We start from the raw sequence: 26,350 nt of genomic DNA, 5'->3' as shown, positions 1-26,350 counted from the left end.
TAAAGTTTTTATGCATACTTACCTGGCAGATATATACTTAGCTATAGACTCCGTCGTCCCCGATAGAAATTCGAATTTCGCGGCACACTCCACAGGTAGGTCAGGTGATCTACCGCCCCGCCGCTGGTGGCGGGAATAGGAATCATTCCCGTTTTCTAAGACAGATTTTCTCTTCCACCTGTCTCCTGAGGGGAGGTCGGGTGGGCCATACACCGTATATATCTGCCAGGTAAGTATGCATAAAACTTTATTGTATCATGACAATAACATTTTTATGCATTCAACTTACCTGTCAGATATATACTTAGCTGATTGGCACCTTTGGCGGAGGGTAAGAGACAGCTAATCTACTGAAATAGACAGGAAACAACATATGTTGTAGGTAATAAAATTAAAAACCTTGATTCCTACCTGTGTTAGCGAAAGACTTCACTGCTACTCGCCTAGGAGCCCGTATCGCTTCAAGAGCCTCAGCGAGGTAGTGACCTCATGCTAAGAGTTCTTGATGGTCTGTTACCGGGGTCTTACCCACTTACGCTTCAGAACCTTAGGATCTTTGTCAATGGGGTCCTATCCACTTACATGACAAACACCTTGCCTATTGGCATGATCATAGAGCACGACACTAATCCCGATCACCTGATCCTTATTGGGGTTAGTACTACGATTGAAAGGAGTCATCCCCGAACATTCTTTCAAGCAACCCACAACTCAACAACAATATTTAAACTAATTATTAAAAATATTAAAAACAAATTTAAGGATCAGCGTCTGCTCCATTTCCCAGCATAGTATCCGCTGATACATAAGGTCCAAGAGCGAAACATTTATCTATGTATTTATTCTAACATCCTTTAAATAGTGGGATGCAAATACTGAATTGCACCTCCAGTAAGTTGCTGCTAAAATGTTTCTCATGGACATATTCTTCGTAAAAGAAAGGGAAGTTGCCACAGCCCGGACTTCGTGAGCTTTCACTCTCAGCAGCTTTAAAAGAGTTCTCTTGGCATTCCTATGAGCTTCGGTAATTACATTTCTGACAAAGAATGCCAGTGCGTTCTTTGACATCGGTCTATTGGGGTTTCTTACCGACACCAAAGACCTTGTCGACATCCCTGAAGCTGTGTCTTCTTTTCTAATAAATTTTAAGGTCCTGACTGGGCAAAGGGACCGATCCAACTCTCTTCCTACCAGAGAAGAGAGTCCCTTGACTTCGAACTTCTAGGCCAAGGTTTAGAAGGGTTTCTCATTCTTCGCTAGGAAAAGATCCTGGAAAGAAATGACAGCCGAGTCTTTTCTAAATCCCCACCCGAGAGTCCAAAGCATGCAATTCACTGATCCTCTTAGCAGTTTGCTAGAGCCAACAGGAATATGCATTTGCTAGTAAGATCTCTGAATGAGATTTTTATCTATAGGTTCGAACCTGTCCGACATCAAGAACTTTAGGACAACGTCCAGGTTCCAACTCGGGGGAATCGATGATCTCAATTTCTTAGTCTCGAAAGACCTGATGAGATCATGAAAGTCCTTATTATTCTCGAGATTCAGCCCTCTGTTTTCTAAAAACAGCTGAGAGCATACTCCTATATCCCTTAATAGTTGATACGGCCATTTGGATTCTTCTCTTAAGAAGAGGAGAAAATCCGCGATTTCGGTTACAGAGGTATTGGAAGAGGACAGCTTCTTCGACCTACACCATCTACGGAAACTTCCCACTTCGATTGGTAGACCCGCAGGGTAGAGGCTCTGCGGCTCTAGCAATTGAAGTTGCCACTTTCTTTGAAAAGCCTCTCGCTCTGACCAGTCTTTCGATAGTCGAAAGGCAGTCAGGGAGAGACTTTGGATGTTTTTGTGGAACCTCTCGAAGTGGGGTTGTCTGAGCAGATCTGTCCTGTCTGGTAGAGATCTGGGGAAGTCCACCGTCCATTCCAGTACCTCTGTGAACCAGATTCGGGAAGGCCAAAAGGGAGCAATTAGAGTCATTCTCATTCCTTTCCGATGCCAACAAATTTTCTTACTACTTCCCCCAGCAATTTTTGAATGGGGGAAAAGCGTATGCATCTATGCCTGACCAATCCATGAGGAAGGCATCGATCGCTGTGGCTCTGGGATCTTCTTCTAGCGAGCAGAAGTTGTCTATTTTCCTGGAGAGAACGTGGCAAACAGGTCGATCTGGGGTCTCCCCCAGAGTGACCATATTTGTCTGCAGACTTCTGAGTGGAGCATCCACTCTGTCGGGAGAACCTGGTTCTTTCTGCTCAATCTGTCTGCCCTTAGGTTTTTTACTCCTTGACACACCTTGTACGCAGAATAATGCCCGTTCCTCTGTCCAGGTTAATAGAGCTCTCGCTATTTCGTTCAGAGAGAAAGAGTGAGTGCCCCCCTTGATTCCGGATGTAAGCCAGAGCTGTGTGTTGTCGGAATTGACTTGAACTACCGCCTCTCTGACTTCCGCTTCGAAGTATTCCTAGGCTAGATGAATTGCCAGGAGTTCCTTCGCATTGATGTGGCAGAGTAGTTTGTTGTCTGGTCCAAACCCCTGCTACTTCCTTTGGACCCAGTGTTGCTCCCCAACCTGTTTCCGAGGCATCGGAAAAACAACACTCGGTGAGGGTTCCGAATAAAGAGGGACACCCCTTCGTTCCTTGTTAATGGGGTTAACCACCACTTTAGGTCTGATTTATCCCCTGTTGGATGGAAAAATGATCTGACAAGTCTCCTGTCTTTTGACTCCACATCCTCTTTAGATAAAATTGCAGAGGTCTGAGATTTAATCTTCCCAGGGAAATGAACTGCTCTAACGAGGAAAGGGTGCCCAGCAGACTGAGCCATTCCCTCGCCGAGGTCCTTTTTTCTTTCCCTAAGAAGTTCGAGATCTTTTCTAAGCCTCGAGTAATTCTGTCTTGAGATGGAAACGCCCGAAAACCCCGAGAATCCATCTGTATCCCCAGATAGACTATGTTCTGTCTGGGGATCAATTGTGATTTCTCGAGGTTCACGAGCAGTCCCAAAGATTTTGTCAAGTTCAAAGTCTTCTCCAAGTCCTTCAAGCACTGATTTCCGATTTTGCTCTTATTAGCCAATCGTCCAGATAAAGGGATATATTTATCCCCTCTAGATGTAGCCATCTCGCAACGTTCAATCATTAGCCTCGTGAACACTTGAGGGGCCGTTGAAAGGCCGAAGCATAGGGCTCTGAATTGGTATACTTTCCCCTGCATCATGAATCGGAGATATTTCTTCGATGATGGATGCAGGGGGACATGAAAGTATGCATCTTGTAGATCTAAGGAGACCATCCAATCTCCTGGACGAAGAGCCGCAGAACCGATTTTGATGTTTCCATAGAGAACTTTGTGTTCTCCACAATCGGTTTCAATGCGCTCACATCCAGGAACCGGTCTCCACCCTCCCGAGGATTTCGGAACCAGAAAAAGACGGTTGTAGAATCCTCGGGAATGCGGATCCCGAACCACTTCGATGGCCTCCTTTTGCAACATCTGTTCTACCAGTTGCAATAATGCTTCTTTCTTGGCAGGTCCCTGTATTGGGCTGACAGTTCCCTCGGGTTCGTAGTCAAGGGAGGTCTGTCTCGAAATGGGATCATATATCCCTTTGTTACCACGGAAAGGGACCAAATTCTGCCTGTCTCCGAGCCCATTCTTCGGAAAATTTCCGAAGTCTGGCTCCTACCGGTGCTTGAAGGACTGTTGTCTCATTTAGCTCTCTTGATAGGTCTGAAGGAAGGCCTACCTCTCTTCTGCACTCCTCTCTTCTAAAAGAGGGTCTGGCCGAGGTACTTTCCTCGAAAGGGCTGTTGAGGAGCCCTAGTCTCTCTCTTAATAGGACCCGAAGTCCTCGATTTCTTTGCAGATTGGGCCAACAGATCTTGTGTGGCCTTTTCTGTCAAAGATGAGAAATATCTTTTACAAGATTTGAAGGAAACAATTGTCCGACAGAGGAGCATACAGAAGAGATGACCTCTGAGTAGGAGTAACTGCTTTCGTCAGAAAAGAGCTAAATAAGACTCTCTTCTTCAGAATACCAGTTACCAAACAGAGAGGCCACCTCTCCTGATCCATCCTGAACCGCCTGTCCATACAGGAAAGAACACTATGAAGGACTTCTGGACTAAGAAGTTCCTCCTCTTGTGTCTATTTTGGCCAACACCCCAAGGGACCAGTCTAAGAAGTTAAAACTTCTAAGACATTAAACAATCCTTGAGGAGATGGTCCATCTCAGAAGTCCCCCATGTGATCTTTGCTGATGACAGGCTTGTCTCCTAGACGAATCTACCAGATTCGAAAAATCTGCTTCGGCAGTGGACGGGAGAGCTAGACCCCGTGGTTTGCCCGTCTCGTACCAAATTCCCTTCTTCCCTGAATAGTCTGGAAGGAGGGCAGGTAAAGACTGTCTTCCCCGCCTTCTCCTTGATTCCAACCAATTTCCTACGAATCGGAGAGCCTTGTTCATGGAAATGGTTGGCTTCATTTTAATAAAAGATGATTGTTTCGGGGACCTTCGTGCTTGTAAACAAGGACCTTGGAGAAGGAGGAGCAGTAGGGCTTAAGAGTCCCCAAACTCTTGAAGTAAGAGGGCTGCCAGCGTCTTGTAATCTGACAAACCCGGAGCCGAGTGATTTTCAGAGTCCAAAATCTCTTCCAAATCCAATTCCGAAGAGGATTGTTTATTTCCAGTAGGAGACTGGCCTCTTGCAACATCCAGCCCACTCTCGCAAGAACGACGACCGCTTGTGCGATAACTTGCGTCCCTACGAGAGATAGGTTGATCCTGCAAAACGACCTTATCCTTCTCCTGGCAAGAGCGATGGCCGCTTGTGCGACACCTTTCTCCTCTGTCAGACGAAGGATGTCCTCTCCTATCGCTTTCTCCGGAAACGACCTATGTCCTGACAAGGAATACGGCCGCTTGTGCGACAACTAGAGTCCTTGTCAGGTAAAGGTTTATCCTTCCGAAAGCCAAACAAATCTTCCTGGCTTAATTGTCTTTTGGAAGAAGTCCGTCTCTTATTTGTCACTTGTGGCTCATTGCGCCGGGTTGGACGCTCGTGATTCCTTGCGCCAAGCTGGCGCTTCTAGCGCATTTGCGGCAGAGTGGCGCTTCTGGCGCATCTGGCGCATTTCGGCAGGGTGGCGCTTCTGGCGCATCTGGAGCCTCTGGCGCATTTCGCCAGGCTGGCGCTTCTGGCGCATATGGCGCCTCTGGCGCTTCTGGCGCATTTCGCCAGGCTGGCTCTTCTGGCGCATATGGCGCATCTGGCGCTTCTGGCGCATTTCGCCAGGCTGGCTCTTCTGGCGCATATGGCGCATCTGGCGCTTCTGGCTCTTCTGATCTCGTATGGAGTCTCAAACTCATCTGGCGCATCTGGCGCATTGCGCCAGGTTGGCGTTTTTGGCGCATTCTTCATACTCCTCCGAGTATAAGCCGAAACTTCCGTTTCTTCTTTCTTTCCCTTCATCTTCTTTCTGGGCTCAGCTCGTGTCGGCCTATGAAAGTATCCTTAATATCATTCTTTCTAGGTAAAATTAGCCTAAATTACCATAGAAAAACAAAATTAAGAAAATGTCAGTAAACTGACTCGCTCACTCTTAAAAAGAAGTGTCGGTATGATATAGGGGCGAGTGTGGAACACTACCACAGAACATTCTCTTCCTAGAATCAGATAAGAGAGAGTCAACCATTAGACAATATGACTCAGCTGTTAAAAAATTAGCATCTTTCTTGAGAGAAACGAACACACAACCATGACAGTTAATTTGGCTATATCCTTTTTCAGATCCTTGTTTGAAAAAGGTTTAGCAGCTAGCAACGATTACCACTCACAAATCGGCTTTGAAGAAATCTTTCAAGTAGGTTTCAGATAGATTTGACTGAATCTTATTTCACATCTATCCCTAAAGCCTGTGCTAGACTTAGACCTTCTCAGAGGCCTACTACAGTTTCATGGTTCTTAAATGATGTCCTCAAACTAGCTTCAGATACTGACAACTCGTCTTGTACGTTCATTATGCTCCTGAGGAAGACATTATTCTTATTAAGCCTAGCCTCAGGAGCTAGAATTTCAGAACTGTCGGCTCTATCCAGGGATGCGGGTCATGTGGACTTCCTCCCATCAGGAGAAGTTCTACTTGCTCCGGATCGTAGCTTTTTAGCCAAAATGAAGATCCTCTTGCAAGGTGGGCCCCTTGGAAGGTTATCCCACTTCCACAGGATCCTTCTCTCTGCCCAGTATCAACTCTTAGAGCCTTTCTTCTCGTACTTCTTCTAGATCCTCAGGTGCTCTCTTTATGAGAGAAAAAAGGTGGTACTTTATCAGTTAAGGCATTAGACAGCAAATCCTTTACTTCATTAAACAAGCCAACCCTGAGTCATTCCCAAAAGCACATGATATCAGGGGAGTAGCCACCTCAATTAATTATTTCCAACATATGAACTTTGAGGATCTTAGGAAGTATACTGGATGGAAATCCCCGACAGTCTTTAAACGGGCATTATTTAAAGTCCTTGGAATCTTTAAAGTTTTCAGCAGTAGCAGCGGGAAACATAGTTTCCCCTGATACTGTTTAGTAGTTGTAGTATTGATCCAGGTCTCCTTTCTACCTACTTCAACCAACATGCCTCAACCTATCGTCAGGCTACTCAACATCATAGCCTTAGCCGTTGTATCATATAGTGGATTGTCCCTTATTTTTTTGCTAGGGACAACCACTTTTGTACTGATATGTACTTCAGTGTACCTACCCTTATTTTTATGCTAGGGTAGGACACAATATGTTTGTATATTCACCATTTTGTGTTTTGTGATGAACTTCAGTCACAATGTGTTTGTATATATTTGGAAATAATTGTATTTAATGATGGATTTCAGTGTACCTACCCTTATTTTTATGCTAGGGTAGGACACATGTATGTATATATTTTGTAATTATGTATTCTAATTAAGTAAATCCCAAATTTGCCTTATTTTACATGCATCTCTGTAATTTTATTTATTTACCATTTAAGTACTTTAAGTTTACTAACATTCTATTATTTTACTGTTATAATAAGTTAGTTTAAGTGCTAATTTGTATGCTGATTTTGATTACTTATATTATATCCATCATTTTAAACTGTTTTTCATTGTTTCCTTTTCCATCTTGTCCTGTTTCTCTGGTACTCTTTCATAGGCCGACACGAGCTGAGCCCAGAAAAGGGATTTTGGACGAAGGAAAAATCTATTTCTGGGTGATTGGCTCGTGTCGCCCTATGAAACCCCCCCTTTTTTATATGTTTTGTTTTCCCCCCCTTGCAGACAAGATGTATTTACTGTTTTAATTAAGGATGACCGCTAGGGGCGCTGCTGTCCGTGGCGTCCTCTAGTAGTAGTAGTAGAGGCTGCATCGCCCGTTGGTATCAGCTCTCTCTTGGGGGGATTCTGATAGGGAAGTTCTAATTGTGTTTGTCTCGTGGTAGTGTTCCACACTCGCCCTATATCATACCGACTTCTTCTTTTTAAGAGTGAGCGAGTCAGTTTTACTGACATTTTCTTAATTTTGTTTTTCTCTGGTAATTTTAGGCTAATTTTACCTAGAAAGAATGATATTAAGGATACTTTCATAGGGCGACACGAGCCAATCACCCAGAAATAGATTTTTCCTTCGTCAAAATCCCTTTTATAGGAAGGAAAGAGTCCGTTTTCTCTCCTGGGAGTTTCCTTAGTAAAAACTCCTACTAAGGCCGAAAGTGCTCCTGCCACCATTTAGGATAATCTTTGCAGCCGCACTCTCTTTTTCCTTCCCTGATTCAGGTGAGGGATGTCTAGAAACGGAAGGAAACTCCGATTTCCGTTTAGGAACCAATCTTCTTTTCTTCTTTTCACAAGGTGATAGATCGGAGAAAAGCTCAGGGCTTGAATCCAAAGTTGGAGCCTTCCAACTTCTCTTTAAGGGGCGTGACAGTTCATCAGAACTCCATCCCCTTACATTCAGTGAAGAATCTGAAGAAGAAAAACACTTCTTTAGGATGCTTTTTCGATAGCGATCCTTGGCAGTTCGGGTCGTCACAGAATCTGCCGAGGGGACGCCTGATCGGTGGGGATTCTCCGTAACCTCCGTAAGGCTTTCGACATTCCTTCTCCTCTGGGCCTGTGAGCTTGGAAGAGGTCTAGGCCTGGAGCGAGACAGAGCCGATCAGACGCACCCTCCACTGCACTAGGGACACTTAATTCACTATCACTGTGCTTACCTTTCAACGTCATCATTTGACGTTCCATCATCCTTTGTAGCGCAGCTTTAAGATCTGCAATTTCCGTTGCCGGATTTGCAGTCTTAGTACTAGAGAAGAAGATAGAGGTTTAGGGTTAGGTGTTAATTTAATAGGCTCGTTAGAGCGAGACCTACTTACGCTTCTGGAGGAAGCCTTCCTAGCCCTATCCATATCTAATTTCCTTAAATATGAATTTAAATTCTTCCATTCTTCCTCATTCATATTTACACATTCATCACAGGTGTTAGAAATTGAACATTCATTCCTTCTACACCCCTTACAAACTGTGTGAGGGGTCTACCGAAGCTTTCGGTATCCTCACCATGCATCCCTCATTTACACACTGTCTTCTAACCGTAAAGCTAGAATCCGACATCATGAGAAATATCCAAAACCAAGTCCAAAAAAAAACAGTCCACGAAGAGTATGCCAAACCAAAAGATCCAATACGTCACCAAAATAACCGGCTTAGAAGATCAATAGCGATGAAAAATACGAAAATCAATCAGGAGTAACAACAACAATGTTGCTGTCACGGCCGATAGAGAAAATCTGTATTAGAAAACGGGAATGATTCCTATTCCCGCCACCAGCGGCGGGGCGGTAGATCACCTGACCTACCTGTGGAGTGTGCCGCGAAATTCGAATTTCTATCGGGGACGACGGAGTCTATAGCTAAGTATATATCTGACAGGTAAGTTTGAATGCCATAAAATTGCATTTTTCCTAACTATACAAACCTGAGGTCCTTTACATATAGTCCCACCGTCATGCCACCCCTCACTCTGCAACTTTTTGCATGGCCTAAAGCAAAAGTGATTCTTCACCTCTCCGGGCGGCGCGGAGCGCGCGCGACGGATCGGACAAGCAGTTTAACTACCGTTCTCCCCTTGTTCAAGCTTACGACCGTCCCAGCTGCCGCTAGTTACCTTCCTATTGTTAAAGGACCTCAGGTTTGTATAGTTTAGGAAAATGCAATTTTCGACAATTGTCATATTTAGAGCGCGAGTCCTTCCGAAAGCTCCAACCCCTGCGCGGGGAGGACGCTTCGGAGGACGAGAAGCAATCCTTCAGGATTCGTGCACGTGCACACAATTATTGGCAGTCCTGGGGATTTTCATCAGAAACTGCCGAAGGCACGCCAGATCGGTGGGGGTTCCTCGTAACCCTCCTTCGGCTTTCGACATGCTCTCTCCCCGGGTCCCTGGGAGTCAAGCAGAGGTTCCCGGCCTAGAGGCGAAATAAGGCCGATCTGACGCACCCTCCCACTACACAAGGGCACTGTCAACTGCACTTAGCCACTTCGCTATTGCTCTCTAAAGCAAGCACTTTCGATTCTAAGATACGAATCGAAAGAGTATTAGAGAAAGGGCAACTAACCTCTACAGACACTGTTTAGGGCCCGAAGGCAACATTACAGGGTTATGAGAAACAATAACAGAGTAGCACTCTTCACAACAATGAAGGAGAGCGATCACCTCTCGCAGACAATTCATAACCCGTAGGCCATACTACAGGGTTAGACAAAAAAAAGTCTACAGGAAGGTTAGCAGGTTCACTACCCTGACTTTTGTTTACTGATTAATTGCGTACATACGAATCATAACGTTTTCCTTACGGAATTAGACATGTTTTACTGATTAATTGCGTACATACGAATCATACGTCTTCCTTACGGAATAGACAAAGTCTCACACTCCTCACATGACAAATCTCAACAAAGAAGCAAGACTCATACCCTCGTGCATACCAAGTGCGGATCTACCGAAGCTTTCGGTAGCCACACCCTATCTTTGCAGACAACACCCTCTGAACTAGCCTAACTAAGATTCAGATATCTTATGCAAAATGAATCAAATTCAAATCAATTTAAGATAGCGTATGTCTAGCCACAATCCAAGTAAATAAATTAAAAGACAATAGGATACTTAGCGGCAATGAAGTTTCCAAAATCTAAGACTGGAGGTACTGGAAACAGGTGTTTTCCAGCACCGGCGACAGAAAAATTATGAATAGAAAATTGGGAATGGTTCCTGATACCCGCCTCCCAGCGGCGGGAATGGGTACTAACCACCTGGCCGACCACTGCGTGTGTCGAAGTTTTTAAAATTCTGTCGGACTTCAGAAAATACAGCTATATATATATCTGACAGGTAAGTTTCATGAACAAAAGTTAATTAAGTCGCTACCATGAAGTTTGAATTTTTAGAAATATATAGCAATGTAATTACTACTATATGTACATATACTTGGTAAATTTCTTATACAAAATGTCTTGGTTTCTTTGAGGCAAGAGTTTTACACAATTTGGAAAATATTTCTATTCTATTCCTCCTTTCTGATCATTATACCATTTGTAAAGCAAAAGATCTACAGTAACTGCACAGACACTATACAAAAAATATAACAAAAAATTCCCAAAAACTCTAGCTGTGGTATTTAGCTAAAGCTTACATACCCAAAGATCTTTGCACTATCTCAGCAATACTTGACTTCAAATGACTGAGGAAGCTCTCATCTTTTGCACAGATCTAAGAATTTCTGCTGCTCCTGCTTGATGAAATGGCATCTGAAGAAAAAAAAAAAAAATCTCATTTCACAAAAATGTCAAGACATTTTTCTGGTGGTTAGGTATTCCACAAAGTTCAAGCTAAGATGGAATTCATTACTACCCTAAAACATTCATCTTGCAAGTTAATTGACTCATATTTTTATTTAATTATTTACTATTTATAAATAGTTACATAGCTATAGTTTCTTTATGTTGGGAGCTGGAATGTTTGAAATTTGCTGAAGAGCTAGTTTGTTTTGGCTAGGTGATACCCCTTGCCCAATACTGGGGGAGAGAGGAACCAACCCAGCACGAAAATCCGTTGTTTATGCCCTTCTATCCATGGGAGGGGAGGAGGTAGGGCTCTGATTATGTAACTACTTGGTAAGTATACATAAAATCTTATTTTATTATAAAAATGTCATTCTTATGTAAGCAGCTTACCAAGTATATGCCCATTATTCGCATAAAATTTGTCTATTCGCAGTATCTTTACTGAAAAATATTCACAAATTACTCATTTTATCTAATTTTGCATGACTAAATGCACTTTCTGGGCTCAGCTCGTGTCGGCCTATGAAAGGATCCTTAATATCATTCTTTCTAGGTAAACAATTAATCTAAAATTCCAGAGAAAAACAAATTAAGAAAATGTCAGTAAAACTGACCTCCGCTCACTCTTAAAGAAGTGTCGGTATGGTAATAGGGGCGAGTGGAATCACTACCACGAGACATTCAACCAATTAGAACTTCCAATCAGAATCCCTTAAGAGAGAGCTGATACCAACGGGCGATGCAGCCGCTACTACTACTACTAGAGGACGCCACGGACAGCAGCGCCCCTAGCGGACATCCTTAATCTTTAGCGCTAGCGTCCAGACCGCATTATTTTTCTGTGCTGTGCTTATTTCGGGATTTATCCTATTCTTCACCATGGAACGCTCTGCAATTGCAACGGCTAAGTTAAGTAACTCATAGTAATGTTTTTTACTGCATTTTTTATCTTCCGGGTACCAGTATTTTCCTCCTAATAGGTCAATATACTGGTTTCCCGTTGTCCTCGTGGTGGCGCCATGCTGCCTCGTTAAGAATTCCCGGTCCTCCATACTGGGACTTCTTATACTTATGGGCTTACTATATTACGTTCATTGTCTTTTACATCGAGTTTTAGCTAGTTTAGCCCCCCTACCATTTCTCTTAGTTTGGTATTTAGGCTATTATTATTATTCCTGCCCAGCATCCCGGCTCTTGCTCTTCATCGGCTATCGCTGGCTCCGAGTAGGCTTCTGTTTCTTGGAACAGTCTGCCTCCTCCTGGGCTTCTTTCTCTTTACTAAAAGTGTCCTTTTCCATCTTTTCGATGTAATATTTTATATTTAGGGTGTTAGGCTAGCCTAGGGTGCATGTTCCTTGTATTGGTACAGCCTGGTTTCACGTGGCCCTCCCACGGTTGTGTTTGCTCGCGGCCTATGGCACTTAGCGGTCATGTGTTCCATCGCACCTTACCCTGCCTCTGCCCTCCCTACCTGGTATAGGGAGGTGCTGGGGGACCCCTTGGTTGTCATAACAACCTCAGTCGCCTTCTCTCTCCCTCTCTGAGGTGGCCAGGGGTTCCTCCCAGCGGGGGTATGGCGACCACTCATGAGGTACCGGGTCTCCGAGCGGGTAGTCGGTGAGGCGGGGAGGAGTAGGCCATCCCCCCCCTCTCTCTCTCCCCCGCCGTGTTAGGGGGGGGGGGGGGGGGGGGGGGGGGGGGGGGGGGGGGGGGGGGGGGGGGGGGGGGGGGGGGGGGGGGGGGGGGGGGGGGGGGGGGGGGGGGGGGCGCCGATACCTTCCTCCCCCCCACCTCCCCAGTTGCTCAGCCACCTCCCTCGCTATAACGAAAGGAGCCTTCCGTCGCAGCCGGGGCACCTTTGGTTATAGATTACTGGCTCCGCCAGCGGGGCGGGGTGGGCACTACTAGTTGTCGGGTTGCTTGCCTACTCTATCCTTACATCTCTCCCCCGCTACCGAAGGGAGCTTGCTTCTTACCCGGGCACTCTTCTAGTAGACGGGTGGAGAAAGGTTTGTTATTATTGTTATTTTAAGGATATACCCTATTTTTACGATGAATTGTTTAATTTTATTATTTATATTCTACCATCCCCGCCAGTTTTCCGTCGTGGTTTCCATTTACCACCACTCCTGTTGGTTTCTTTTTGTGGTCCCCGTCCCCGCCATCAGCGGAGCTATAGCCTAGGACACCAACCGCCAACCTTGTTACCACACGTTTTATGGCGGGGCTCTGGTTTAATCTAACTTTATCGCTCCGGCACCAGCGGAGCAACTGTTAGGCTGTAAGTGTTCTCCTGATACTCATGTATCTTTCCACTTACAGGCTACCAACTGTCAGGTCCCGGCGTGCAACGCGACGTTGTACGACCCCTGCGGCCACGATGAGTGCAGGTCTCACGCCCCATTGTGCCACATCATTCAACGAGATGATCGTCTGGCACCCAGAGCCTGCGCCATCTGCTACGACCTAGTCGGTCATCTGGGAGAGGGGTAAGTCCATTATAGGCTTCCTTATCATTTTACTAACAACTCTTAGTCATAAGTTTGTTAACCCCGTTCCGCCATTAGAATCTCATCTCGCCCTTTCTTTCAGGCTACTGGTGTGAGGGAGGTCGCCCTCGCTACCCGTGAAAGCGTGGGTGGGTGGGCGGTTCGGGAAGAACGCCGCCAAAGGCCAGCCGTACATCCTGGACAAGAAGCTGGCCGTCCAGATCTTCCCTGCGGGCAAGTCAACTGGGTATGGTTGACCCCTTGTCCGCAGCCCCTCTCTAGCCTCCATCCAGCAAGATCTCCAGCATCTTTTGGGGTCGTAGCTTCCAGAGTCGGTCCCGGACGTCGCTGCCCTGGACCTAAACATCGGAGCCCATGGCGGTAGGGGCAGAGGATTTGTTGGTTGAGGTAGGTGTGTCGGGCGCCCAAGGTCTTTCCTTGGGTGCTCCTGGATCTTCTCCTGTCCCTTCCTCGAGCGCTTCTTTCCAAGGCTTTGTGGGATCTGAGATCCCTACCCTCCTCGCTCCCTCTCTCTCTGTACCCCCCCCAAAGGTGAAGGGTACATAGAGAACCGAAGACTCTATCTAAGACAACTTCTAGGAAGTCGTCTTCGTCTTCTTCGGCTAGGAAGTCTTCGACTTCCTACGCCGACGCGGTGAAAGCCAAGCCGAGTTCTTCTCACTCGAAGAGCTCTAGAAGCAAGGCTTCTAAGGAGCTCGCGCTCCCGCCGAGCCAATGCCTTCTCCTGCCTCCACCGCTTCCACTCCAGCAACGCCGGTGGTAGGAGCAGGACCTAGCACCTTTGATCCCACTGCTTTCTCAGCAGTGGTGATGCAACAAGTGGGCGAGTTGGTTGTTGGCTCGCAAGTCTCCGCCCTGGGGGCCCTGACGGATTTGAGCAGATGTTCGCACAACTGTCGAGCACTCTGTCCTCAATCAGGCCAGTCCATACAAGATCTCTCTAACAAGGTTAGAGAGAATGAGGACCGAGTAGCTGGGCTCTCTCAGGTCCCTCTTCCAGTCTCCCCAGTGGCCAAGCACTGGCATTCTCCAGCTGCCCGCCATATGACTCTCTGCCAGCTTTCTCCATGGAGAATCCATGGAGAGTAGCTGCCTACCGCTCCTTTTAAGGATGGATGATCTCTATCCCGAGTGTGGAACTCGGAGGATGAGGACTTCGAGTTTTACCCTCCGGGTCTGACGCAGCCTTTCATCGTTTATGCTATGCTGACTGTAACGGCTCTTACTAGGAAGACAAGATCTCTAGGGAGTCTGGTTCTATACAGTAGGGATCATGCCCAGCGGGAATGGGTTCACTGCCTTGAGGACTGGGAGTGCACGAACACTAAGCTCCAGCCTATAAGAGTCCTTTTACTATTTTCGCAACGGAAGAGGAGGCTTCTCTTCCGTTCGCCACGAAATGTAGTAAGAAGACCTTCAGGCAGTCCTCAAGGATGAGCCCATGCCACAGTTAAGGGAGGCGGAGTCTACTTCTCCTCTCTTCCCGGCTTTCGGAGAATTGTGGGAGAACTTGCCAGCTACGTTCACGCTTGTAAGCTCAAACCGACTGCGCCATGGACCAGTTCGGCGAGAAAGCTGCCGAAGGCTGCCTGATTCCCTGATTCAGGCAGAGTTCGACGCACGAACCAGGTTTGGCAGGTCCCTCAATTCTCTTTATAATAACGGAAATGGCTGCTCTCTCATATTGCGAACGGGACCGCTGTGTAAGATCTTGGCAAAATCCCAGTTTCAGACCGTCCTAACAGATGCTTTCGACTTCTTCCCAAGCTAGGAGGAATTGCCGAAAGCACGTTCTGCAGGAGTGCACTATTTAGGCACGAGCCTAATAGACCTCTTGGCTTCTAGCATGTGGGGAGCGGATCTCTTCCCAGAGTCCGCTGTTAATGAAGTGCACCACGAGGCTGCTAGGCTTCAACCAGAGCCTTAGAGCTAGGTGGGGTATTTCGTCAAAGAGGAAACAAGAATCCGTCCCCACTGCTGGTAAGAAACCAAGAGGCTGGTAGAGGTTCCAGCCGTTATCAGGAAACACCAGCAACAGCAGCAATTTGTGCAGGCCGTCCCGGTTACCCAACAGGGACAACCTGCTAGTTCGAAACAGAACCAGCCCATCCTCCTGTTTGTCTCCTCAATCACAGCCGTCGACCTCCTACGCAATCTCGCCGGCCTTCAACCCTTCATATGAGGCTCAAGGCTACAACAACCGAGAGGTAGGGCGAGAGGTTACTTTCGCCAGCGTGGCGCAGGAAGGGCGACAAGGAGTCAGGCAGTTCAGAGGAGGGCGTGGTGGTCAACCTGCCCATCAACAATGGGAGGCTCCCAGTAGGAGGGAGGCTGTTCCTCTTCCGCCACAGGTGGGGGTTCAGCAATTGGGCACAGAGCATAGTGTCCAAAGGATTGGGTTGGAGTTGGATCAAAGATCCGCCTCCAATCAAATCATTCCCCACCAAATACCATCAGAGGAATTGACAGATTTACGCGGAGGAACTCCTTCAGAAAGGAGCTAATTGCGAGAGTCAAGCATCTAAAATTTCAAGGTCGCTTATTCCAGCGTGCCAAAGAAAGGCTCACAAAAAGAAGGGTAATCTTAGACTTGTCAAAGCTAAACTCTTTCATTCGTTGCGACAAGTTCAAGATGCTTACCCTCTCGCAAGTAAGGACCTTACTTCCGCGTGGAGCCCGTCACATGCTCCATCGATCTTACAGACGCATACTATCATATCCCTATAGCCAGGCACTTCCGCCCATTCCTAGGATTCAGGCTAGGAATCGACATTCTCATTCAAAGTGATGCCCTTCGGTCTGAATGTAGCCCCCAGGGTATTCACTAAAATAGCAGAAGTGGTTGTACAGCAATGAGAACTCAGGGAATCATGGTATCAGCATACCTCTTACCGATTGGTTGATCTGGGCACCAACCGTCGAGGGATGGGATGTCTCAAAGCCACCAAAACGGTAGTTCACTTTTCTGGAACATCTGTGGTTTCCAGATAACAAAACGAAATCAGACTTACCCCGGAGTCTCGTTTTCAGTGGCTGGGAATCCAATGGGATTTGTCTCCCCAACAATCTGTCATTCCAGTGGCCAAACGGAAGGAATAGCAAATCTGTCAGCAATTTCTCAATGCAAAACAAACAAAATCAAGGAGAAACCAGGAGAGAATCCTAGGTCCCTTCAGTTTGCTTCGGTAACAGATATCCTCCTGAAAGCAAGGCTAAAAGATTTAAATCGAATTTGGCGATCGGAGAAGCAACACAAATCTCGAGACAAGTTGTCAGTAATCCACAGATCCTCCGCAATCAACTCCGTCCATGGTCATAAGTAAAGAACTTAGCCAAGAAGGTACCTTCAATATCCCCTTCCAGTGTTAACCATTCACACGGATGCCTCCCTGTCCGGGTGGGGGGGATACTCTCAGTTCAAACAGGTTCAGGGGACTTGTCAGTTCAATTTCGCCAGCTCCACATAACGTTCTGGAAGCAATGCAGTATTTCTTACCTTGAAGAGACTGCTTCCCCCGAAGAAGTCTCATCTAAGGCTAGTTTTGGACGTGCAGTGTAGTTCATTGCATCAACAGAGGAGGTCCAAATCCAAGCATGTGAATCATGTCATGATAGCCATCTTTGCCCTAGCAAACAAACACAAATGGCATCTGTCTGCCACTCACCTGGCAGGGGTAAGAAATGTGATAGCAGACGCTCTGTCCCGGTCAGTTCCTCTGGAATCAGAATGGTCTCTAGACGACGGGTCATTCCAGTGGATAAGCCTGGAAGTCCCAGGTCTCCAAGTGGATCTCTTCGCCTCCACAAGCGAACCACAAGCTCCCTTGCTATGTGGCCCCCAACCTGGACCCTCTGGCTTATGCCACGGACGCCCTGTCGTTGGATTGGAATCAGTGGAGAAGAATTTATGTTTTTCCTTTTCCTCCGTGAATCTTCTCTTGAAAGTCCTAAGCAAACTAAGGTCTTTCAAAGGGATAGTATTAGCTCTGATTGCACCGGACTGGCCCAGAGCAACTGGTATCCTCTTCTTCTGGAATTGGGCCTCCGACCTCAACGGATCCCCAATCCCAAGCTCTCACAATCAGTACAAATGGGAGGACTGTGTTCGCTTCCTCAGGAATTCTCCAGACCCCTAACTTTATGGACTTCATGAAGTTTGCGGCTAATAAGATGCTAATATTTGATCCACAGAATATTCTCTTCCTAGAATCAGATAAAAGAGAGTCAACCATTAGACAATATGACTCAGCTGTTAAAAAACAAAATTAGCATCTTTCCTGAAAGAATCAAACACTACAACCATGACAGTTAATCTAGCTATATCCTTTTTCAGATCCTTGTTTGAAAAAGGTTTAGCAGCTAGCACTATTACAACTCATAAATCGGCTTTGAAGAAGATCTTTCAAGTAGGTTTTCAGATAGATCTGACTGAATCTTATTTCACGTCTATCCCTAAAGCCTGTGCTAGACTTAAGACCTTCTCAAAGGCCTACTGCAGTTTCATGGTTCTTAATGATGTCCTCAAACTAGCTTCAGATACTGACAACTCGTCTTGTACATTCATAATGCTCCTGAGAAAAGACATTATTCTTATTAAGCCTAGCTTCAGAGCTAGAATTTCAGAACTGTCGGCTCTATCCAGGGATGCGGGTCATGTGGAATTCTCCCATCAGGATAGTTCTACTTGCTCCGGATCGTAGCTTTTTAGCCAAAAAAATGAGGATCCTCTTGCAAGGTGGGCCCCTTGGAAAGTTATCCCCACTCCCCAGGATCCTTCTCTCTGCCCAGTATCAACTCTAAGAGCCTTTCTATCTCGTACTTCCTCAAGATCCTCAGGTGCTCTCTCATGAGAGAAAGGTGGTACTTTGTCAGTAAAAGGTATTAGGCAACAAATCCTTTACTTCATTAAACAAGCCAATCCTGATTCATTCCCAAAGCACATGATATCAGGGGAGTAGCCACCTCAATTAATTTACTTTCAACATATGACTTTGAGGATCTTAAAAAGTTATACTGGGGATGGAAATCCCCGACAGTCTTTAAACGTCATTATCTAAAGTCCTTGGAATCTTTAAAATTTTCAGCAGTAGCAGTGGGAAACATTGTTTCTCCTGATACTGTATAGTAGTCGTAGTACAGATCCAGGTCTCCTTTCTACCTATATCATCCAACATGCCTCACCCTATCGCCATGCTACTCGGATATCCTAGCCTTAGCCGCTGAATCATAATAGTGGATTGTCCCTTATTTTTTTGCTAGGGACATCCACACTTGTACTGATGGTGTACTTCAGTGTACCTACCCTTATTTTTATGCTAGGGTAGGACACAATGTGTTTGTATATTTTGTAAATAATTTTCAAGTAAATCCCTTTTGTTTATATTACACTGCATCATTGTATTTTACTGTGGTTACTGTATTTTAAGTACTTTAAATTACTAACGTTCTGTTATATTACTGTTTAGAATAAGTTAGTTTAAGTACTTAGTTTGTATGCTGTAATTGATTTACTTATATTAATATCCATCATTTTTACAACTGATTTTCATTTGTCCCTTTTTCCCATCTTGTCTGTTTCTCTGTGGTACTCTTTCATATCCGACTCGAGCTGAGCCCAGAAAAGGGATTTTGACGAAGGAAAAATCTATTTCTGGGTGATTGGCTCGTGTCGCCCTATGAAACCCACCCTATATTGTTTTCCCCCCCATGCAGGACAAGATGTTTTTAGATTAAGGATGTCCGCTAGGGGCGCTGCTGTCCGTGGCGTCCTCTAGTAGTAGTAGTAGCGGCTGCATCGCCCGTTGTATCAGCTCTCTCTTAAGGGGATTCTGATTGGAATTCTAATTGGTGAATGTCTCGTGGTAGTGATTCCCACTCGCCCCTATTACCATACCGACACTTCTTTTAAGAGTGAGCGAGTCAGTTTTACTGACATTTTTCTTAATTTTGTTTTCTCTGGTAATTTTAGATTAATTTTACTAGAATGAATGTATTAAGGATCCTTTCATAGGGCGACACGAGCCATCACCCAGAAACCATAGATTTTTCCTTCGTCAAAACTCCCTTTTTTGTGATAAATATATATTAACTCAGGTATAAGCATTTTTTAGAGGATTTTTTTGTTTTGTTTTAACTTTCAAATAGTTAGTTCCAAGCATTTTTAGGGGTGTTTTAAGTATTTGCAGATTTTACCTTTGTGTGTGTGTGTGGGGGGGGGTGGGGGGGGGGGGGGTCTGGTACCCATCCCCTGCGAATATGGGGATTATACTTTAGTTACGAAAATTATATGAAAATACAGTAATTTTGTGAATATTTCTCATGAAAAAGAAAAAAAATACCATGAACAGGCGAATTTTCCGCAAATAATGGGTATATACTATCCATAGATAACTCTTTGAATAGCAATTCCGCAAAACCTAAGTCCATGAATAGCAGGGTCGATTGTACTTCTGAATGATTTTTTTAATACCAGTTCTCAAAAATGATATTGTTATGATACAATAAAGTTTCATACATACTTACCTGGCAGATATATACATAGCTAAGACTCCGTCGTCCCCGACAGAAATTCAAATTTCGCGCCACTCGCTACAGGTAGGTCAGGTGATCTACCGGCCTGCCCTGGGCGGCAGGACTAGGAACCATCCCAGTTTTCTATCATATTTTCTCTCTTCCACCTGTCTCCTGCGGGGAGGCTGGGTGGGTGCTTTAATTGTATATATCTGCCAGTAAGTATGTATGAAACTTTATTGTATCATAACAATATCATTTTCATACAATCAACTTACCTGTCAGATATATACATAGCTGATTGGCACCCTTCGTGGAGGGTAAGAGACAGCTACTATATGGAATAGACAGGTAAACAACATATGTTTGTGGTAAATAAAACCTTGGTTCCTACCTGATATGGTGGTAGACTTCGTGGGTGTTTGCCCAGTAGTCTGCATCACCTCAAGAACTTTAGCGAGATATATGATCTATGGCCAAGAGTTCTTGTGGGTCTGCCGATGGGGTCTTATCCGCTTACTCGGCAGAGCCTAAAAGGACTTTGTCAATGGGTGCTGATCCACTTATATGACAATACACCTTATGAAGGAGCACACAACCAATCCCGACCACCTGATCCTAACCTATGTTTTTAGAACTAAGGATTGTTACGAGTTATCCCCGAACTCGTCACAACAACCGTAACTCAAAAACCACTACGCACACATACATAATTTTCAAAAAAAATTATACCCAACTAATTGGATATGACAAGAATTCTCTTACTGAACAACATAGACGGCCGCCCGTGCGAGCCTAAGTCCTCCATTGTTCGAAGAGACTCTCGACCATATCCAAAAGAAGAACAGTATATACATTTAAGGATTGGTGTCGGCTCCCGTACCCAGAATCGTATCTGCCGATACGATAGGACCTAGAGAAAAACACTTCTCATACGTCACACGTACGTCTTTCAAGTAATGAGATGCAAATACTGAGTTGCATCTCCAGTATGTCGTATCAATGATGTTTTTAAGCGACATATTCTTATAAAACGAGAGAGACGTCGCAACCGCTCTTACTTCATGAGCTTTTACTCTCAGTAGTTGTAACTGTTCGTCGGAGGCAGACCTTATGAGCGTCCGTAATGACGTTTCTTACAAAGAACGCCAGAGCATTCTTGGACATCAGTCTTGTGGGGTCTTTTACCGCGCGCCAAAGACCTTGTCTAGAGCCTCCCAACTGACGCTTTCTCTGAAGGTAGAACTTCAGCGCTCTAACAGGGCATAGAGACCTCTCTGCTTCTCTGCCTACGAGACTCGACATTCCTTTGACTTCGAATGACTTAGGCCAGGGATTCGTGGGATTCTCGTTTTTCGCTAAAAACAGGGTCTTAACGAGCAAATAGCCGAGTCTCCCTTTGAATCCTACTTTATCCTGCAGAGCTTGTAATTCACTAATTCTCTTGCCGTAGCTAAGATAATAGGAATATGCATTTTCTAGTTATGTCTCTAAACGATGCCAGATGAGGAGGTTTCGAATCTATCCGATGACAGATATTTGAGGACTACGTCCAGGTTCCAGTTCGGAGGTACTGGTTCCTTAGACTTTGAAGTCTCAAACGATCTTATGAGATCGTGGAGATCTTTGTTATTGTTCCAGATCTAATCCTCTGTTCCTGATACAGCCGAGAGCATACTTCTGTATCCCTTTATTGTGGATACGGCTAGATGAGATTTTACTCTCAGAATAGCAAGAAATCAGCAATTTCCGCTATAGAGGTAGAGGAGGAGGACAACTTCTTGGATCTACACCACCTTCTAAATACCTCCCACTTCGACTGGTATACTTTCGTAGTTGGAGGTTCTGCGTGCTCTCGCGATCGCGCTTGCCACTTCGCGAGAAAGCCTCTCGCTCTGACAAGTCTTTCGATAGTCGAAAGGCAGTCAGAGCGAGAGCGGGGAGGTTTTGATGTACCTCTTGAAGTGTGGTTGTCTGAGAAGATCCGTCCTTCTTGGTAGGATCTTGGAAAGTCTACGATCCACTCTACCACCTCCGTGAACCATTCCTGGGCCGGCCAAAAGGGGGCTATTAACGTCATCCTCGTCTCCTTTGACGCAACAAACTTTTTCATTACTAACCCCAGGATTTTGAATGGGGGAAAAGCATAAACGTCTACTCGAGACCAATTTAGCAGGAGGCGTCTACCATAAGTGCTCTTGGATCTTCCACGACCGAGCAAAACACTGGGAGCCTTTTTGAAATGAATGTTGCGAAGAGATCCACATGAGGAGTCCCCACAGAGACCAGAGATCAAGACACACTCCCTCGTGTAGTGTCCATTCTGTATGAAGGACCTGGTTCCTCCTGCTGAGCCTGTCCGCCCTCACATTCTTTACTCCCTGTACGAACCTTGTCATAGGGAGATGTTCCTGTGAGACGTCCAAAGTAATAGGTCCTCTCGTCAGCTCGTAAAGGAACGAGGAGTGCGTCCCTCCCTGTTTCCGATGTAGGCAAGTGCGGTGGTGTTGTCCACATTTACTTGCACTACCTTGTTTGATACCAGAGGTTCTAGACTCTTCAAAGCCAAGATGTACGGCGAAGAGCTCCTTGCATTTATGTGCCAAGTCACCTGTGCTGGTTCCCAGGTGCCTGACACCTCTTCTGAGCCTAATGTCGCTCCCCAACCTCTCTCCGACGCGTCGGAGAACAACACTAGGTCTGGGTTCTGTGTTCTTAGAGAGATCCCTTTGTTCTCTTCCAGAGGGAGCACCACCATTGTAGGTGTGACTTTGTCTCCCTTGGAATGGGAAAAACGTCTGACAGTTGTCCGGTTTTCCAGCTCCAAGACCTCTTGAGGAAGAATTGAAGCGGACGAACATGTAGTCTTCCTAGAGGGAAGAATTGTTGTAGCGAGGAAAGCGTCCCCAGAAGGCTCAACCATTCCCTCGCTGACGTTTGTTCCTTCTCTAAGAAGAGAGAGACTATACACAAACCTTTTGCGATTCTCTCTTGCGAAGGAAAAACTCGAAAACCCCGAGAATCCATCCGAATCCCCAGATAGACTAGGTCTTGTCTGGGGTCAGCTGAGACTTCTCGAGGTTTCACGAGCAATCCAACGCTTTGATCAAATCTAGAGTTAACATTAGGTCCTCCAAGCACTGTCTCTCTGATCTGGCCCTGATGAGCCAGTCGTCCGATACAGAGAGATATTTACTCCTTTGAGGTGAAGAAACCTCGCCACATTCTTCATCAGGCTGTGAAGACCTGAGGAGCTGTGGACAGGCCGAAACACAAGGCTCTGAACTGAAAGATCCTTCCCCCCGTCATGAAACGGAGGTACTTTCTTCGATGAAGGGTGGATCGGGACATGAAAGTAGGCGTCCTGGAGATCTAGAGACACCATCCAATCTCCTTGTCGTAATGACGCTAGGACTGAAGCAGAAGTCTCCATGGAGAACTTCTCCTTCTGAACAAATTTGTTCAGAGAGCTGACGTCCAGTACTGGTCTCCAGCCTCCCGAGGCTTTCGCCACTAGAAAAAGGCGCTTGTAAACCCGGGGAGTTTTGATCCAGTACCAGTTCTATTGCTCTCTTGTCCACATTTGTTCCACCATCGATCGAAGAGTATCCCTCAAGCACAGGGTCCTTGTACTTGGCTGATAGTTCCCTTGGTATTGACGTTAGGGGAGGAGCGTTCAGGAAAGGGATACGATATCCCTTCCTTCCTATGATAGCCAATGCAGACGCGTCTGCGTTTATCAGTGTCCAGGCCTCCACGAATCCTAGGAGCCTGGCACCTACTGGTGCTTGGAGGAGGATGTTTCATTTTCCCTTTTTAAAGGGACGAAAGGCAGACCTACCTCTCTTCTCCGGAGCCTTCCTTCTTGCGGGAGGTCTGGAGGTCGGACCACCTCGAAAGGGCTGCAATGATGTACTAGGTCCTTTCTTGTCATATGTAGAAACAGGTTTCTTCTTCCTAGCTGACTGCGTCAGAAGATCCTGAGTCGCCTTCTCAGTTAAGAGTGAGCTACGTCCTTCACTAACTGAGAAGGGAACAAAAAGTCAGAAAGAGGCGCATACAGTAGAGCTGCCCTCTGAGCATGCGAGACTGCCTTTGTTAAGAAGGCGCCATACACCGTCCTTTTCTTTAAAAGACCTGCTCCAATAATGAAGAGATTTCAAAAGATCCATCCTGTACCGCTTTGTCAATGCAAGACAAAATGCATAACAGGGCTACAGGTTCGATTCCTTCTGAATCATGGGCTTTCTTGGACATCACCCCAAGGGACCAATCTAAGAAGTTGAAGACTTCCAATACATGAAAGAGTCCCTTGAGGAGATGATCCAGTTCTGAATACCCCATGTAATTCGTGCAGAATTGAGACTTGGACGCCTTGAAGCGTCAACCAAAGTCGAAAAATCTGCCTCTGTTGTAGAAGGGAGAGCGATAACCCATATTCTCTCCCGTCTTATACCATATGCCTCTTTTCCCAGCTAATCTTGCTGGAGGCATGCAAAAGACTGTCCTGACCAAGTCTTTCTTAGACTTCATCCATGAGTCTAAGGCGTGTAATGCCCGCTTCATCGAGATGGTGGGTTTCATTTTAGAAAAGACGAGGCTTCTTCGTCTTAGCACTGGAAAAGAGCGAGCGCGGAGAAGGAGGAGCAGCAGGAGTCACTCGTCTCCATACTCCTCAAGAAGCAGGGTAGTCAAAACCTTATAGTTGGACAGACCCTCTCTTCCATGATCTTCATCCTCCGAGTTTTCCTCCAACTCGGGATCTATCTGAGTCTCCGTTCTCCTTTCTGAACTTTCCTTTTCTGGAGGAGACAAACTCCTATAGGAGAGGGGCTAAGGGAATGATACTCTTTCCTCTTTCCCCGCTTTAAAAGACTTGGAAGGCGTCACAAGCTCCGGCTTCTCTTGAACTTTAGAACGCCTTGTATGACGCTTCCCGTTCTCCGAGCGTCATGGCTGACGTCTCTTGCTGACGTCTTGATGACGCTTCGCGCCTGGAAGACGCTCCGCTCTCTAAAGGCGTCCTACTCGGCGTCACAATATTGGACGGAGCGTCACGTCTAAGATCTGCTTTCAATGACGCTTCTCTTCTAAAAGACGTCTTAACGTTTCTCTGGCTTTACGAAACTCTCGTAAGCCCCCGTTCTAGCTCTCGAACTCGAAGCTTCTGCAAGACGTTTAGCAGTTTTCACGTCTGTCTGACGCTTCTCTTCGAGCAGGTGAGAGAGGACGAGACTTCTTATTGGAAGCGTCACGTCCTTCCGACGGGGCGCTAAAACTCCACAAGAGATGACAGTTGTTCCTGAACTGCCATAATTATCTTTCTTGACGCTTCTCCCACGTCTAGTGCATGACGCCTTTCGTCATCACTCGGGGAAGAATAATGAAGGGGTACTTCCGCACAAGCGTCAGGTGACGCTGACGCCACCTTCGCTTTCTTAATAGCAGACGGAGCGTCATCTGAGAAGCGCTCTGGGCTCGAGTCTATGTCGGGCTTCATATGACGCTTCAGCGGTCTCGACAAGTTCGACTCCTTCCACCCTCGTTTAGGTTAGGGAGAGGGAGAGGACGAGAAACACTCGCGAAAGACGCTTTTTCTATAGCGACCCTTGAGCCGCCTGCCCTGAAGCAGAGCTAGCTGAATGGACGTCTGACCGTTGGGGATTCCCCACGACCTCCTTAAGGCTTTCGACTTTCTTCTCCTCTGGGCATGGGAGCTTGGAAGAGGTCTAGGCCTGGTAGCGTCGCAGGGACGATCAAACGCCCCCTCCACAACACTGAGAAGAACTCACTCACTGACAAATGTTCACTATCACTAGCCTTACCTTTGGAGTCCGCCATCTTGGACTTCATGTCTCTAATAGTAGCTTTCAGATTGGCGATTTCCGATGCCGAATCCGAAAAAGCACTCTGAGAATGAGATATATAGGGAGAATCTACATCAGTAGGATTAGAATTATCCGTGAAAGCTCAATAGGCCTTGAACTCACACCTTTCAGCCGTCTAACTCTATCCCTCTCTAACTTCTTCAAATAAGAAGTCAAAGTCTTCCACTCTTCTGCATTCAATCCCTCGCATTCCTTACAAGTATTAATAGCACAACACTGAACCCCCCTACATTTACGGCATAACAGTGTGAGGATCAACCGAAGCTTTCGGTATCCTCACCCTGCAGCCTACATTCACACACTTCTCACACTCACATTAGAATCAGACATACTGAGAAAAATCCAAAAGAGTTATTCCAAAAACAGTCCACAGTAGCGAATGCCAAAACACGATCCAAAATACGTCACCAAAAAGCCGAAAAACGTTGATCAAATGTTGAAAAATGAATCTAAGTCAGGAGGTAATAACAACAATGTTGATACCACCGGCGACAGAAAATATGATAGAAAACGGGGATGGTTCCTAGTCCTGCCGCCCAGGGCAGGCCGGTAGATTCACCTGACCTACC

General features: G+C 46.0%; 1 protein-coding gene and 1 long non-coding RNA gene across 2 annotated transcripts in view; one reads left to right on the top strand and one right to left on the bottom strand.

The window, feature by feature from the left end:
- LOC135195478 (peroxisome assembly protein 10-B-like) overlaps positions 1 to 10,837 on the bottom strand; it is a 72,771-nt gene extending 61,934 nt beyond the window's left edge. The window contains 2 exon segments of the mRNA XM_064221697.1: positions 10,727 to 10,792; positions 10,795 to 10,837. Of these exon segments, the coding sequence (XP_064077767.1) occupies positions 10,727 to 10,792; positions 10,795 to 10,837 (109 nt within the window).
- LOC135195843 (uncharacterized) overlaps positions 1 to 26,350 on the top strand; it is a 126,744-nt gene that overhangs the window by 77,667 nt on the left and 22,727 nt on the right. The window lies entirely within an intron of this gene.

The sequence above is a fragment of the Macrobrachium nipponense genome, chromosome 16 (assembly GCF_015104395.2).
Source record: "Macrobrachium nipponense isolate FS-2020 chromosome 16, ASM1510439v2, whole genome shotgun sequence".
In the NCBI taxonomy this organism is placed as follows: Eukaryota; Metazoa; Arthropoda; class Malacostraca; order Decapoda; family Palaemonidae; genus Macrobrachium; species Macrobrachium nipponense.
Note: the sequence above shows the minus strand (reverse complement) of the source record. Positions and strands in the feature narration are given on the sequence as shown.